Here is an 18,855-nt window from a genome sequence, read left to right on the forward strand (position 1 = left end):
TTTCTAAGTAAATATATTTGTAAAGGTGCTATTGATATAAATGTATCACCAGATGTCGGTAACACCCCACCCAATCAACACCGGTAAAGAAATCAAAGCATAATGTCCAAAAATTTAGTGATGTGTAATAATGAGCAATGACACAGGGAAAAAGTGTTGAACGCACACTGCAATCTAATTAAGGCTGCTTTCACACTGTTTTTTTTTTTTTTTAGCATGCGTCATGAACGTTTTTTTTTTTTAGCTGTAAAAGCGGATCCTGTTTTTACAAAGAAAAACGCATGCAAACGCAAGTGTTATTTTGCAGGATCCTGTCACTTGAAGTTTATGGGCGGGCATTGGAGTCATGTGATCGGGAGTGAGGGGAACTGAATGTGACAGACTGGGAGCCGGCATCTGACAGCTGCAGAGGCTCGTAACCAAAGTAAACATCGGGTAACTTGCTTGGATACCCGATATTTACCTTGGTTACGAGCGTCTGCAGCTGCTAGGAGCCGGGCTCCCTGAACACGTAACCAAGGTAAACATCAGGTATCCAAGCAAGTTACCCGATGTTTACCTTGGTTACGAGCCTCTGCAGCTCTCAGGCGGGGGAGAGGGAGAGACTGAGACTGACCACGCGAGGCTGGCTTCTGGGCATGCTCAGTAGAGCAAGCAGGATCCTGTCTATCAGCATGCCAGCGTTCACATGCGTTTGCATGCTGCTTAGTCAGGATCCAGCAATTTGCAGTATTTGGACGCAGCTCAAAAACGCTACAAATAGCGTTTTTGAAAAAAGCTAAAACTGCAAGTCGCTGGATCCTCACTATAACGCACGCAAACGCAGGTGAACGCATGTTGACGCGAGTCCATTGCAAATAAATTGAAATGAAAATGCATTTGCACTGGATCCGTTTTTGCGTTAAAAAAACCCGTTCAGGACGCATGTTAAAAAAACGTAGTGTGAAAGCAGCCTTAGACTTATAAAGTATAAAATCCTTTGTTGATGATGAAATTTCAAGATGCCTCCTGTATGGAGGAACTACTAGTGGCTTACATTTCTAAGGTGTGATTTTGGTCCATTCTTCCACACAAACACTCTACAAATCCTGAATGTCCCGTGGGCTCCTTCTATAAAGTCTGAGCTTCAATTCCTTCCATACATTTATTATTGGATTCAGGTCAGGTGATTGGCTCGGCCATTCTAGCAGCTTTATTTTCTTTTTCTGAAACCAATTGAACGTTTCCTTGGCTGTGTGTTTGGGATCATTGTCTTGCTGAACTGTCCACCCTCGTTTAATCTTCATCATCCTGGTAGATGGCAGCAGATTTTTATCAAGAATGTTGAAAACAGCCACACGTCATGATGTTCCCATCTCCAAACTTGACTTTTGGATTTTTGGGTTGAAAAACAGTGTCTTTTGGCCTCCAATCATGGTGTGTATTATGGCATCCATCTGACCAGACTATGTTCTCCCAGAATTTCACAGACTTGTCTAAATGTTGTTGAGCAAACACTAAGTGCACCTGAACATGCTTTGTTCAGCAATGGAGTCCTGCGTTGTGAGCGTGTATAGGCCATCAGTTGAACCAGCTGATATTATTTTTCCCTAAGTGGCATGACTTTCCCAGGTTTTACACCTCTTTCTTCATGTGTTCAATACTTTATCCCGCTGTCCTTTCTAATTATTACACATAACGTACTTTATGGACATCTATGCTTTGAGATCTTTGCCTGTGTAGTTTGGATTGCTGATGTGTGCAATACTTATTTCACGCACTGTGTTCCCTGCAGTGATTTTTGCACCTACTAAATGTGGTCCAAGGATGGACATCCAGTGAGCCACCAACAAGGTCATGGTTTCCTGACACTCATGTATGTGTGGAGCAGAGGCTAGCCTGCCCGGTCTGATACTGTAGAAGAGCTACTGTAACTGCCATTCCGGAATATGTTGCCGTTGGCTGTAAAAGATGTCAGGGCACATGGTGCATTGTAGCTTGTGGAGTATGGGTGGTGTAATAACGGTAATGCTAGCACTCCTCATCTCTCTCCTCATCATACAGGTATACATCTCATTTATCTGCTGTGTTTAATCCGCCTTTCTAGCGTTCATCAATGGTATACATCTCCTTCATCTTAATGTGTTTACTCCCTGTTGCTGGAAGACAGGGGTGGGGAACCTTTTTGCTGCCGGGGGCCATTTGGAAATTTCTGCCAACCTTCGGGGGCCGCACAAAATTATCAATGTGAAAAAAAATGAACCAACTATATTTGGTCAAACAGTTAGTTAACTCACCCCTATTGTGGTGACCGGAGCTGCTTCTCTTTTGTGCGGCTGTGATATTCGTTGATACTTATGTTGCTTCTCTCTTTTCCAGGTTTGTCACGGTCTGTAGCGCAGGCAACTCTTTGTGATAATAACATTGGTAGACTATATACATCACACAGCAGACACAGGGACTGGAGTATATAAATCACAGGAGACACATACATGACTGAAGGGGCTGTTGGCATATACATCACATAGGAGACGCAGGGACTGCTGTATATATATCACATAGGAGACGCAGGGACTGCTGTATATACATCACATAGGAGACGCTGGGTCTGCTGTATATACATCACATAGACCCTGGGACTGCTGTATATACATCACAAGAGACACCTACATCACAGAAGACACTGGGGGGTACATACATCACACAAGGGGCTGGGGACATGTATATGCCCCCTCCTGTGATGTATATGCTTTCAGCCTCGCCTTTGATGTATATGCGCCCAGCCCTTCCTGTGAGGTATATGCCCCCAGCCCCTCCTGTGAGGTATATGCCCCCAGCCCCTCCTGTGATATGTACAGCCCCAGAATCTCCAATGTGATGTATATACCCCAGTGTGTGATGTATATATCACAGGAGGGGTTGGGGCATACACATCACAGGAGACACTGAGGCATATCCATGACAGGAGGAATGCTAAGAGGAATGCACTTGTGCAGATTTTATCCAAGTGCCACATTTTTATAAGTGCCCGGCAGTTACGCAGGGCAGTTGGGCAGTTAAGACAAACTTGTTCCTAGTTTATTTGTGCTGTAAAATGTGTTCACCCTATGTAGTTGTATCATTTATGTGCTAGCTGTTTCAACCCCTAAAGCTTTGTGGGCACGTTGCGTAATTACATGCTTTTACACTGCGTTCTGCACCACAGCGTAAAAGCATGGGTCCTGCATTCCCAGCACAATCTATGTAGATTGTGCAAATTCCATCTTCACGTTGCACGCTGCCAAAATGCTGCGTTCTAAAAAGCAACATGTCACTTATTTCATGCGCTTTGGATGCTGCTCCAACTCTGTCTATGGGAGAAGCAGCATCCCGAGCGCATGAAATCGGCATCTATTGTGCAGACACACTGCATCCATTAGGCTAGTTTCACACTTGCGTTGGACGGCTTCCGTAGCATTGCGTTGTGTGACGGATGCAACGGATGCGTTGCATATAGTGGCACAACGCAATGCTACGGATCGTACAAAATAACGGAAAGCGTTATTTATTTATTTTTTTTTCTTTACAGTACCGGCAGCCGACTATTGTGAACGATCAGCTGATCGCTCTTAATAGCCGGCGGCCGAGCGCTCTCACATGCCGGCGGCCGAGCGCCAAGCTGAGCGCTATAACATGCCGGTGGCCGGGCGATCAGCTGAACTTTAGGCCACCGAGAAAATAAAGTTTGTGATTTAAAAAAAAAAAAAAAAAAAAAAAGCATTCGCAGTGAAAAATAAAGGTTTCCGCTGCTCAAAAAAAGCGTTACATGCAGCGTTCCATCTGCCCGGTGCAGCGTCAAAATAACGACGCTGCGTCGTCCAGCGGATGCAACGCTGACACTTGCGTTACAGTGCGTCGTCCATACAGGTCTATGGAGAATAGTGCAGTGCGTTAACGGACTGTGCTATTCTCCATAGCGACAGACTGCGCTGAACGCAAGTGTGAAAGTAGCCTTACGCAGTGTTTCTGCAGCGATTTGAAGCGCACATGCACTGCCAAATCAATGCAGAAATGTCAGCATGGACAGTATGCAATGTGTGTACATAGCCTTATATTGGTCGCCCTTTCACACGCTCTGTGCACTGTCTATACCAGTCCCTCTCTCCTCTCCTCTCCTATGTAGAACTCTAATGTTCTTTTCACATTTTTACACCACAAAGATCCATTCATTCCCACCACCATACAACACAAGAGACGCTGTAATAAATCACTTAACCATCTGCTCACTCTCTCTATTCTCTGTCTTAATCGAAAGAGATATCTCCCCTTACCCAGGCTTTTTATGTAACAGTAAGATTAACTCCTTCCCTGCTACATTAAGAAACTCCGCAAACGCTCCTAAACGACTCTGACACTTTTCATTCCCTCCTTGGTCCAAGAGTTGAGGCCCCAACCTCAGCGAAGACTATCAGGCCACTTATTTTAAAGAAAAAATGTACCATATCTGACAGGAAACGTTCTCCCAGTCTCCTAATATCACGCATTCTCTTCCCTGCATTTGCTCATTTTCTGTTTTCGAACCGGTCAGTGACCCTATTTCCTCACATCTCCTTCATTCCCTTTTCCCGTCTGCCATCACTCATCTAAGATATTTTACCTCTCTATCTGGTAACTTTCCCGCCTGCTTCAAACCTGCCAATATACACCCATTACTAAAAAAAACCCAAACCATCCCTCCACCAGAACTGCGCTGCTAACTACAGACCGGTCTCTAATCTCCCTTCATCTCTAAACTTCTGGAACGCTTGGTCCAGTCCCACTTAATCGTCTATCTCTCAGATAACGCTCTTCTTGATTCTTTACAATCCGGTTTATGTTCTTTATGCTCTATTATTATTATTATTATTATTATTGTTTATTTATAGAGCACCATTGATTCCATGGTGCTGTACATGAGGGGGTTACATACAGAATACATGTACACGTTACAATAGACAGACTAGCACAGGGGGAAGAGGGCCCTGCCCTTGCGGGCTTACATCCTAAAGGATTTTGGGGAGGAGACAGTAGGTGGGGTGTAGGTGGGGCGGCAGCTCCGCACGGTGGTGGGGCGGCAGCTCCGCACGGTGGTGGGGCGGCAGCTCCGCACGGTGGTGGGGCGGCAGCTCCGCACGGGGGTGGGGCGGCAGCTCCGCACGGGGGTGGGGCGGCAGCTCCGCACGGGGGTGGGGCGGCAGCTCCGCACGGGGGTGGGGCGGCAGCTCCGCACGGGGGTGGGGCGGCAGCTCCGCACGGGGGTGAAGCAGTGAGGTCATTGAAGGTTATAGGCAAATTGCTCTTATTAAAGTCTCTAGTGATCTACTGACAGCTAAATCTAATGGTCACTGCTCCCGGCTGATTCTGCCAGATCTCTCTGCTGCATTCGATACTGTGGATCACCAGCCCCTCCTCACTATGCTCTGCTCTACTAACCTTTCTAAGGCCAATATCACCATTTCAGTGTGTGGTTCAACCACTACTCCCCAGGAGCACATCCACTGTCTTGGGGTCCTCTTTCACTCAGGTCTCTGCTTTGCTCCTTACATCCGATCGCTCGCTCATGTCACCTCCACCTCAACAACCTCTCTAGAACTTTACCTTTTCTTACTGTTGACTCTGCAAAAACTCTTACTGTTGTTTTTAGTCATTCTTGCCTGGACTATTACAAATGTCTAATCGGTCTCCCTCCCTCTTACTAAAGTGTCCCCTCCAATCCATCCTGACTGCAGCAGCCAGGATCATATTCCTCTCCAACCTCTACACCGAAGCCTCCACCTTGTCCCAGTCATTGCACTGGTTGCCCAGCCGCTAGAGTCCAATATAAACTTATCACTCTCACCCACAAAGCTCTCCACAGTTATGCTCCGCCTTACATCTTCTTCCTCATTTCTGACTAACTATGCCTTTCGTTCCACTAATGACCATAGACTGACATCCTGTATTATCCAAACTTCCGGTCTCTAAAGGGAGCTTTACACACTGCGATATCGGTAACGATATATTGTCGGGGTCACGCGTTAGTGACGCACATCCGGCGCAGTTACCGATATTGCAGCGTGTGACACCAATGAGCGACAATCAACAAGCACAAAAACGTGAAAAATCGTTGCTCGTTGACACGTTGTTCATTTACGTAATATCATTGCTGCTGCAGGTACGATGTTGTTCGTCGCTTGTGGCAGGACACATCGCTGTGTGTGACACCGCAGGAACGACGAACATCTCCTTACCTGCATCCACCGGCAATACGGAAGGAAGGAGGTGGGCGGGATGTTACGTCCCGCTCATCTCCACCCCTCCGCTTCTATTGGACGGCTGCCGTGTGATGTTGTTGTGACGCCGCACGAACCGCCCCCCCTTAGAAAGAAGGCAGATCGCCGGCCAGAGCGACGTCGCAGGGAAGGTAAGTAGTGTGACGGGGGTAAGCGAGGTTATGTGCCACGGGCAGTGATTTGCCCGTGTCGCACAACCGACGGAGGCGGGCACGATCGCTTGCGATCTCGCTAGCGAGATCGCAGCGTGTAAAGCCCGCATAAAACTTCTCTTGGCCTGCGCTAGTTCTCTTGAACTCTCTATCAAGAAAAATTTGATTAATTCACAATTCCATCATTTTTAAGTGTGCCTAAAAAAGCATTGTGTGAGCAGTCTGTGTGGCCTAAACATACTTCCGTGGCCTGCAGCGTCTCCAGACTTGTCTCCCATCAAGCACATCTGGCTAACATTGGTTAGAAATTACAAATGGAGCTGCCAGCAGAGGGTCTGATTTCCATGCCCAAGTGCATTTATCACAGCTGAACATTACTCGATGAATAATGCCCTCATTTATATCATAGAATGCGTGGAAATTCGGGGAGTTATGCATGTTGCGCTTATCTCGATTTATATAGTATTGAGTATATGATAAGTTTTAGCTTTTCTTTTTTGGTCTTGCAAATTTCTATGTTGAGTGTATACAGTATTTTTCTAGCAAACCACCGTGGCATGATCCATCTTCTGGGAGGGAATGATATATGGGGCACACCTTGTGACTTTGCCTTTTTTTGTTCTTCTGTACAGATGCCGAAGGGAAAAAAAAGGAACTTGTACACACAAAGTGCACATCCAATATTTAAAAATATTTTATTTTTTTACTATAAGCACAAGCAAAAAAAAAAAAAGACAAAAAAAACAAGTACAAATATTTTAAAAAAAGCTTAATATAGAAAATATACCAGTAGGGTAGAGAACCCAAAAGATAAAATATCTAGACAGGCAGCAAAGTATCCACAGAAAGCCCAATCTAATACAGTCATATGAAAAAGTTTGGGCACCCCTATTAATGTTAACCTTTTTTCTTTATAACAATTTGGGTTTTTGGAACAGCTATTTCAGTTTCATATATCTAATAACTGATGGACTGAGTAATATTTCTGGATTGAAATGAGGTTTATTGTACTAACAGAAAATGTGCAATCCGCATTTAAACAAAATTTGACCGGTGCAAAAGTATGGGCACTTCAACATAAAAGTGACATTAATATTTTGTAGATCCTCCTTTTGCAAAAATCACAGCCTCTAGTCGCTTCCTGTAGCTTTTAATGAGTTCCTGGATTCTGGATGAAGGTATATTTGACCATTCCTGTTTACAAAACAATTCCAGGTCAGTTAAGTTTGATGGTCGACAAGCATGGACAGCATGCTTCAAATCATCCCACAGATTTTCAATGATCTTCAGGTCTGGGGACTGGGATGGCGATTCCAGAACATTGTAATTGTTCCTCTGCATGAATGCCTGAGTAGATTTGGAGCGGTGTTTTGTATTATTGTCTTGCTGAAATATCCATCCCCTGCGTAACTTCAACTTCGTCACTGATTCTTGCACATTATTGTCAAGAATCTGCTGATACTGAGTTAAATCCATGCGATCCTCAACTTTAACAAGATTCCCGGTCTTGGCATTGGCCACACAGCCCCAAAGCATGATGGAACCTCCACCAAATGTTACTGTGGGTAGCAAGTGCTTTTCTTGGAATGCCGTGTTTTTTTGCCTCCATGCATAACGCCTTTTTGTATGACCAAACAACTCAATCTTTGTTTCATCAGTCCACAGGACCTTCTTCCAAAATGTAACTGGCTTGTCCAAATGTGCTTTTGCATACCTCAGGCGACTCTGCTTGTGGCGTGCTTGCAGAAATGGCTTCTTTCGCATCACTCTCCCATACAGCTTCTCCTTGTGCAACCTGCGCTGTATTGTTGACCGATGCACATTGACACCATCTGAAGCATGATGATGCTGCAGGTCTTTGGAGGTGGTCTGTGGATTGTCCTAGACTGTTCTCACCATTCTTCTTCTTCTGCCTTTCTGATATTTTTCTTGGCCTGCCACTTCTGGGCTTAACAAGAACTGTACCTGTGTTCTTCCATTTCCTTACTATGTTCCTCACGGTGGAAACTGCCAGTTTAAATCTCTGAGACAACTTTTTGTATCCTTCCCCTGAACAACTATGCTGAATAATCTTTGCTTTCAGATCATTTGAGAGTTGTTTTGAGAAGCCCATGATGCCACTCTTCATAGGAGATTCAAATAGGAGAACAACTTGCAAGTGGCCACCTTAAATACCTTTTCTCATGATTGGGATACACCTGCCTATGAAGTTCAAAGCTCAATGAGGTTACAAAACCAATTTAGTGCTTTAGTAAGTAAGTAAAAAGTAGTTAGGAGTGTTCAAATCAAGAAATTGATAAGGGCGCCCATACTTTTGCACTGGTCAAATTTTGTTTAAATGCGGATTGCACATTTTCTGTTAGTACAATAAACCTCATTTCAATCCAGAAATATTACTCAGTCCATCAGTTATTAGATATATGAAACTGAAATAGCTGTTGCAAAAACCCAAATTGTTATAAAGAAAAAAGGTTAACATTAATAGGGGTGCCCAAACTTTTTCATATGACTATATAAAGCTGTGTGTGTGTGTGTGTGTGTGTGTGTGTGTGTGTGTGTGTGTGTGTGTGTCCGCTATAGGAATCCGGACCATCGCATTTACAATCACGAAATTTTGCCCATGTGACTCAGGGAACGGCATAGACTGTTTGGGCGGGAAAATTGAACCCCACGCTTTACACTTACTCTCCAAAAATCCTCCCTCTATTAAACTGAATGGAGGTGGGAGCTACAGGCTATTAATAGCAACTGTCAGTGGTTGCTATAAGAACAAAATAAACTGTTAGTATAAGAAGCTTATGTGTGAGGTAATATGATGTCGGTGGGGAGACAGAGAGACAGAAACAGACAGAGACAGCTCTGGAAAGAGGCAAAGAGACAGCCCGGGCAAAGAGACAGCCCGGGCAAAGAGACAGCCCGGGCAAAGAGACAGCCCGGGCAAAGAGACAGCCCGGGCAAAGAGACAGCCCGGGCAAAGAGACAGCGGCACACACAGAGACAGCGGCACACACAGAGACAGCGGCACACACAGAGAGACAGAGAGCGAGAGACAGTTACTATCCTGGGCAACGACGGGTACTACAGCTAGTATATAATGTGAAAATGATCAAATAAGGCAAGGTGACATGTAAGAATATTGCGTACAAAGGAGTACCGTATTTTTCGCTTTATAAGACACACTTTTGTTCCCCGAAATTTTGGAGGAAAGTAGGGGGTGCGTCTTATAAGCCGAATATACGGGGGGGAGGGTGTGTGTAAGTAAATAAATTATATATATATATATATATATATATATATATATATATATATATATATATATATATATATATATATATATATATATATATATATATATATATATATATATATATATATATATATATAATTTATTTATTTATTTATTTAATATATATATATTATTTATTTATTTATTTAATATATATATATTATTTATTTATTTATTTAATATATATATATTATTTATTTATTTAATATATATATATATTATTTATTTATTTATTTAATATATATATATATATATATTATTTATTTATTTATTTAATATATATATATTATTTATTTTATTTAATATATATATATTATTTATTTATTTTATTTAATATATATATATTATTTATTTATTTATTTAATATATATATATTATTTATTTATTTATTTAATATATATATATATTATTTATTTATTTATTTAATATATATATATATTATTTATTTATTTATTTAATATATATATATATTATTTATTTATTTATTTAATATATATATATATTATTTATTTATTTATTTAATACATATATATTATTTATTTATTTATTTAATATATATATATATATTATTTATTTATTTATTTAATATATATATATATTATTTATTTATTTATTTAATATATATATATATATTATTTATTTATTTATTTAATATATATATATATATTATTTATTTATTTATTTAATAATTTAATATATATATATATTATTTATTTATTTATTTAATAATTTAATATATATATATATTATTTATTTATTTATTTAATATATATATATATATATATATATATATATATAATTTATTACACTGCAGGGTCCGCCTCTGGAGCTCTGCTGGGGCAGGTCAACGCTGCGGGCGGCAGCGTTAGATCTGCTCCCGCTCATAATATGCACAGCCGCTGTCCATCACCGTGGTGCTGAAACCGCACCGCAGTGACTGGCTGGGGCAGCGGTGCATATTATATGAGCCTGCATCCCACTGTGATGGCACATGCCCCCCCTATGTTAGATATGGCCCCCATGCTGCTGCTCATCCTAAAATAAAAAAGCTTTACTTACCCCCCTCCAGCGGTTCTCCCCGTGTCCCTGCTTCCACTGTGATCAGGCACGCAGAGATGAAGTCACTCTGCTGTGCCGATCACATGACCGGCACCAAGAACCAGGAAGTGGAGGAACGTACGGAGGGAGACAGGAGGGAGATCAGCGCTGGAGGAGGTAAGGAAAGAGTGTTTTATTTTACTATGGGCAGCAGCCTGGGGGCAATATCTAACACAGGGTAACGTGTGCAATCTATAGGGGTCCATAGGCAGCACAGGGGAATGTGTGCAAGCCATAGGGGGCCATAGGCAGCACAGGGGAATGTGTGCAATCCATAGGGGGCCATAGGCAGCACAGGGGAATGTGTGCAAGCCATAGGGGGCCATAGGCAGCACAGGGGAATGTGTGCAAGCCATAGGGGGCCATAGGCAGCACAGGGGACCGTGTGCAATCCATAGGGGGCCTTAGGCAGCACAGGGGACCGTGTGCAATCCATAGGGGGCCATAGGCAGCACAGGGGACCGTGTGCAATCCATAGGGGGCCATAGGCAGCACAGGGGACCGTGTCCAATCCATAGGGGGCCATAGGCAGCACAGGGGACCGTGTGCAATCCATAGGGGGCCATAGGCAGCACAGGGGACCGTGTGCAATCCATAGGGGGCCATATGCAGCACAGGGGAACGTGTGCAATCCATAGGGGGCCATAGGCAGCACAAGGGAACGTGTGCAATCCATAGGGGCCCATAGGCAGCACAAGGGAACGTGTGCAATCCATAGGGGGCCATAGGCAGCACAGGGGAATGTGTGCCAGCACAAGGGGGCTATATTCAATATAAGGGGGCCATATCCAGATTAAGGGGGCTAATTTTAGGATTGGGGGCTATGAGGGACATATACCATATATGATTTCTTAGACGGACACTGGCATTATAAGATGGACCACATTTAACATTAAAAAGAAAAAAAATTCTCTTTTCCTTCACCAAATTTGGGGGTGCGTCTTATAATCAGGTGCATCTTATAAAGCGAAAAATACGGTATATACTTGGTGCAAGACAAAGGGGGGGTGGGGTATGAAGAGTGCTCTTGCCAGGTGTGAATCCCACGTGTATCGCTAGCTTCTTCAGGGGTCCTCCATACAGACGCCTGCACACTTCTCTCTTGTAGGATCTATGGTTATATTTGTAACTTCCAAAACTAGTTTTAGCCTAATGTATTAATGCAATTCATTGCATTGGAAAAAATAAAACATTGAAATGTGATATGTGCTACACTTTTTTTTTTTTTTTTCTTTATATTTAATTATATTCTCAAAAACTTGCCTCTAGCTGATAGAATTTTCCCATGGCAGTGAATTCTTCAAAATCGATTTGCTTTAGGTTAATGCTGACACAGACAAGATATTGATCTCCCCCCGCACGGTGCAATTTACTGCTACATTAATGCATGTTTAAACACATGCTCTACGGCCGGGCGCTCAAACACAAGCATTTATTGAATTTCAGTGGCGGGCCGGGGTTGAGAGCATTGCTTTATATAGATTTCAAATGAGAGGCGACGGTATGGAGCAGCATAGGCGATCTCTGGGAATCCTGTCCCCCCCCCTCCCGTATTATAGCAGTAAATATTTTGACATCGGATCTGTCTTTTTTTTTTTTTTTTTATTCTAACCTTCTCCTTTCTATCCATTATATTTGTTAAAATAGCCATCTGATGACGTCGCCGGGTTCTGCCAGTTTTGTGCAGCTCTTTGCGAGTTTCTGCTAAAACTGTTAGGTTCGCGCTGTGTAATTGACGGTGTATTTTTGGCTGCCTTATTCCATATGCTAATAAATATTTGCATTAGCTAGTGTACACTGTGAAGAGTTTCCTTTACAGTCCTGGGGTTTTAGCTTTGACACTATCTGTGTGATGTACAATAGATCACAAAAGTGAGTACACCCCACTCACATTTTGTAAATATTATTTATACCTAAAAATACTGGTAAATATTATATATTTCAACACTGAAGATCTGACACTATGATACAATGTAAAGTATTCAGTGTACAACTTGTATAACAGTGTAAATCTGGCGCCCCTCTAAATAACTCAACACACAGCCATTCATGTCAGAAACGCTGGCAACAAAAATGAGTACACCCCTAAGTGAATATGGCCAAATTCAGTTAGCTATTTTCTTCTGGTGTCATGTGACTTGTGAATGGGGAGCAAGTTGCTACATTTGTGTTATCACATACACATATACACCAACACACCCCCACACACCACCCCCCACACACACCCCCCACACACAACCCCACACACACCCCCCCCACACACACCCCCCCCCACCCCCCCCCACACACACACCCCCACACCACATTCCCCCCACACACACCCCCCACCCCCCCCACACCCCCCCCCCACACCACATCCCCCCACACACACCCCCCACCCCCCCCCACACACCCCCCCCATACCCCCACACCACACACACACCACCCACACACCCCCACACACCCCCCCCCCCCACACACACACCCCCCACACCCCCCCACACACACACACCCCCCCCACACACACACCCCCCACACCCCCCCCACACACCCCCCACCCACACCCCCCCCCCACACCCCCCCCCCCACACACACACCCCCCACACACACACCCCCACACACCCCCCCCCACACACCCCCCCACCCCCACACCCCCCCCCCCCCCCCCACCCCCCCCCCCCCACACCCCCCCACCCCACACCCCCCCACCCCCCCCCACACCCCCCCCACACACACCCCCCCCACACACACCCCCCCACACACCCCACCCACACACACACACCCCACCCACATACACCACCCACACCCCCCCCACCCACACACACACCCCCCACCCACACCCCCCACCCACACACACACACCACACACACACACCCACACCCACCGCCCACACACACACACACACCACCCACACACACACACACACCCCCCCCACACACACCACACACACACACCACACACACACACCACACACACACACACACACACACGCGCACACCACCCACACACACACCACCCACACACACACACACCGCACACCACACGCACACCACACGCACACCACCCACACACACCACCCACACACACCACCCACACACACCACCCACACACACCACCCACACACACCACACCGCGCACACCACCCACACACACACACCACCCACACACACACACCCCACACACACACACACACCCCACACACACACACACACACACCCCACACACACACACCCCACACACACACACACACACACACACACCCCACACACACACACACACACACCCCACACACACACACACACACCACCCACCCACCACCCCCACACACACCACACACACACCACACACACACCACACACACACCACACACCACACACCACACCCACACACCACACACACACACCACACACCACACACACCACACACACACCACACACACACCACACACACACACACCACACACACACACACACACACCCCACACACACACCCCACACACACACCCCACACACCCCACACACACACCCCACACACACACCCCACACACACACCCCACACACACACCCCACACACACACACCCCACACACACACACCCCACACACACACACCCCACACACACACACCCCACACACACACACCCCACACACACACACCCCCACACACACACACCCCCACACACACACACCCCACACACACACACCCCACACACACACACCCCACACACACACACCCCACACACACACACCCACACACACACACCCCACACACACACACCCCACACACACACACCCCACACACACACACCCCACACACACACACCCCACACACACACACCCCACACACACACACCCCACACACACACACCCCACACACACACCCCACACACACACCCCACAGACCACACACACACACACCACACACTGGAAGTTCAACATGACACCTCATGGCAAAGAATTCTCTGGGGATCTGAATAAAGAATTGGTGCGCTACGTAAAGATGACCTAGGCTATTAGAAGATTGCCTACACCCTGAAACTGAGCTGCAGCACAGTGGCCAAGACCATACAGTAGTTTAACAAGATAAGTTCCACTCAGAACTGGCCATACCTACCAAACAAGTTGAGTGCATGTGCTCAGCGTCAGTCAGAGGTTGTTTGTTTCAAAATAGATGTATTAGTGCTGCCAGCATTGGTGCAGAGTTTATAGGAGTTTGGGGAGGGTCATCGCGTCAGTGGTCAGACCATATGCCGCACACTGCATCAAATTGGTCTGCATGGCTGTCGTCCCAGAAGGAAGCCTCTACTAAAGATGGTTCACAATGAATCCTTAAGTTTGCTGAAGACTTTCCCTGCCCGTTCCGTTCCTTGCCCTGCCCGTTCCGTTCCTTGCCCTGCCCGTTCCGTTCCTTGCCCTGCCCGTTCCGTTCCTTGCCCTGCCCGTTCCGTTCCTTGCCCTGCCCGTTCCGTTCCTTGCCCTGCCCGTTCCGTTCCTTGCCCTGCCCGTTCCGTTCCTTGCCCTGCCCGTTCCGTTCCTTGCCCTGCCCGTTCCGTTCCTTGCCCTGCCCGTTCCGTTCCTTGCCCTGCCCGTTCCGTTCCTTGCCCTGCCCGTTCCGTTCCTTGCCCTGCCCGTTCCGTTCCTTGCCCTGCCCGTTCCGTTCCTTGCCCTGCCCGTTCCGTTCCTTGCCCTGCCCGTTCCGTTCCTTGCCCTGCCCGTTCCGTTCCTTGCCCTGCCCGTTCCGTTCCTTGCCCTGCCCGTTCCGTTCCTTGCCCTGCCCGTTCCGTTCCTTGCCCTGCCCGTTCCGTTCCTTGCCCTGCCCGTTCCGTTCCTTGCCCTGCCCGTTCCGTTCCTTGCCCTGCCCGTTCCGTTCCTTGCCCTGCCCGTTCCGTTCCTTGCCCTGCCCGTTCCGTTCCTTGCCCTGCCCGTTCCGTTCCTTGCCCTGCCCGTTCCGTTCCTTGCCCTGCCCGTTTCGTTCCTTGCCCTGCCCGTTCCGTTCCTTGCCCTGCCCGTTCCGTTCCTTGCCCTGCCCGTTCCGTTCCTTGCCCTGCCCGTTCCGTTCCTTGCCCTGCCCGTTCTTTTTCCTTTCCTTTCCTGTTCCTGCCCGTTCCTTTCCTCATATACAGCCAGTAAAGCTATTCATCTGCTTATTAGTTATTACTTTGTCTCCTGCCCCTTATGATTGGTGTTTGTTTTACACTGTTTGCATATTAATGTTTGGTATATATTCGTATTATTTATGTGGTTTTTGCACTTTTCTCATTAGAAAACAAATCATTAAATTTTTTTTCATTCCCCACAGGATTCCAAGCTACCCTCATCAGTGCGAAATACCCTCCTGGAGCTTTTTGGGCAAATAGAAAGAGAATTTGAGAATCTGTACATTGAGAATTTAGAATGTAAGTATTGTAAGAAAACCATGGTAAAAGGTTCAGACCTGTCCCATCCTCACAGACATGTGTCCATTATAAGGAGGAACATGTAGAAGGTTTTAGAACTTTTTTTTTTTTTTGGTCATAGGCCGGGTAGATAGCCGCTTTATTATTCCTGGCTGCTAGTAAAAGATATTTTGTGGTTGGGAGGAATTTTCTGCGGCACTCCCAGGAATTAGAAATAACCCGGAGATAGCGAGGCTTTGATGTTTTTGCTGTAGTTTGCTATCTTTTAGTGATTTTTGCAGCTGTGAGAATATTTTGTTTGATAGAATATTACTGTTGGAGACAGCTGTGCATATCTTTATGGGGTTGGTCATTCTTCGCAGATAGACCAATTTGGTTTAAATGGACTATAATTGAAAAGTTTTGCTACTGATTTCACCATTAGTACAATATATATCTACTTTATTCATGATTATTGTTTTTAACGGGGTAAGCATACTTTTGCTTTTCCACCAGTCGCACAGACAGTGCATGGAGTGGAGGCTAAGCACGTGCCCCATCAATCTATTCAAGACTGGCTCTGCAGATTCTGATTCCAGCCCCTTTTAAATAGCTTCTGGTTCCAGAGCCTTTTTACTAGATTATGATTTCTGAACCCTTTTACTAGATTCTGGTTCCTGAGGTCCAGCGCCCCCTTTTTTTTTTTTTATTTGGTATTCCCAAGAGTTGTTGCAGTCAGACACGCAACGATCAGCAAGTTATCCATTATCCTATGAAATGAATAGGTGAAAAAGTTTGTCCCATTAACTAAGTATATTTTACTAAAAGATTTTGGAATAATATGAAGTTCCACAATCGGATGTCTTAAAAACAAATAGACAAAAAAAATGTCCCTTGCTGAGATAAATTATAAATGTTCCCCTGCTATGTACTGTTATTTGCTGATCCAGTTCATGGTTGGCACATACCATAGCTCCTGACTGGGGAAAGTGTAATTCTTTTATAAGAGAGTATACAGACTTGGCGCTTATATAGACGTAACCGCTCATAGCTGCTGCTTCCTGAGGTGACCCATTTCCCTGCGTGTTTTATCACAGTAGCGAGTGTTTCTGCCAAGACTTAAAGGAAACCTGTCAGGTGCAATATGCACCCAGAACCACGAGCAGTTCAGGGTGCATATTGCTAATCCCTGCCTAATGTCTCTGTATAGACTAGCATAGATAGAAGATCTTTAGAAATACTTTTTCTAAAGATCTTATATCGTATGCTAATGAGAGAGGGTACTAGTCCTCTGGGCTTTAGTTCCCCTGGCTAGTCTGCTATGTTAGTATGTTCCTGTGAGCCCCTATGGGTGTGCTACATGCTAATGAATGTGCAGCGTCAGAGGATGATCTCACTCACCTCTCTGCTGCCATCGCGTCTGACTCCTGGACTTTAGCTCAGTGCGCATGACCCAGGACGTCCGGTTATGCGCACTACATGAGTTTGAAGCCAGGACGCGTACACCCAGCTTCATAGTGCGCATGACCCAAACTCTGGGGTCATGCACACGGAGTGGAAATCCAGCGTCGGATGCGATGGCAGCGGAGAGGTGAGCGTGACTAACATGCTGAACTAATGCCCAAGGGACTAGTCCCCTCGCTCATTAGCATACAATGAGGTTTTTAGAAATACTTTTTCTAAAGATCTCTATCTATGTTAGTGTATACAGGGACTGTTAAACAGGGAGTAGCAATACAGTATGCACCCAGAACCGCTCATTGTTATGGGTGCATATTGGACCTGACAGGTTCCCTTTTAAGCCCTCTAAGTAAATCATAAATCAAGTCACTGACATAGGTTTTATGATGAGCTAACATGACTGATGACACAACAGAAACACTCACTCCTGTGATAAAACAGGCAGAGAAATGTGTTTCCTCAGAAATCAGCAGCTAGGAGCCCCGGCTGTTTTATTTGTACACTTGCTTATCATAAGTGATTTATGCTCCCCGCTTCTTCTGACCTATAGCTGCAGTGCCGACAGATAAACTGGAGCATCTCCACATTGTCATACACAGCCATTACACAGTACATAGCATGAGCACATTTATAAGATTATCTCCAGACAAGAACTTTTTTTTTTTCTTTTGCTTTTACACCTCTGATAGTGGAATATATAATTATTCCAAAATCTATTTATTAGGAAGAGGCGCTACAGAGCCAATAGCACAAATGGGATCGATCTTTTCTAGATAGGTGGTACAGTCTAAAGACAGTCTTCACCTGGCAAGTCTGTGAACAGTCACAACTGCTGTAGAAGTGAAATGAGGAATACCTGCGCTGCTGTGGATATGACGACCAAGAAGTGCAAATCCTGGATATGATTTATTGTCTATATTTTTCGGCGTAAAACAAGTTCTTCCTCAGGACACTCCATTATGAATTCTGATATCCTGAGGAAGGAGGAGTTTTACTCCGAAATGCGTAGACAAATCCTATCCAAGATCTGCGCCTCTTGATCTTCATATCCATGGCAGCGTGGGATAACCCCTTCCATCCAGTCTTTCCGCAAGATCTATTAATTAAAATAGAGTTGGTTTGTTGGACAGCTCCTTTAAGTGTTAGTATATCACTTCTTGGATAGGGAAGCTCTGTAGAGCCCTGCACAGCAGATGTCCGTGAATGCCTCCGTGTTGGGAAAACAATGAAGGATATGT

At 45.2% G+C, this 18,855-nt stretch overlaps 1 protein-coding gene across 3 annotated transcripts in view; it reads left to right on the forward strand.

The window, feature by feature from the left end:
* The window catches only part of WDR37 (WD repeat domain 37), a 223,964-nt gene that overhangs the window by 88,434 nt on the left and 116,675 nt on the right, over positions 1–18,855 (forward strand). For all 3 annotated transcript variants that reach the window (XM_075316757.1, XM_075316759.1, XM_075316758.1), the window contains one exon: positions 16,081–16,177. In XM_075316757.1, coding sequence (XP_075172872.1) covers positions 16,081–16,177 — 97 coding nt within the window. The remainder of the gene's footprint in view (positions 1–16,080; positions 16,178–18,855) is intronic.

This window comes from Anomaloglossus baeobatrachus, chromosome 6 (genome assembly GCF_048569485.1).
Source record: "Anomaloglossus baeobatrachus isolate aAnoBae1 chromosome 6, aAnoBae1.hap1, whole genome shotgun sequence".
Classification (NCBI taxonomy): domain Eukaryota; kingdom Metazoa; phylum Chordata; class Amphibia; order Anura; family Aromobatidae; genus Anomaloglossus; species Anomaloglossus baeobatrachus.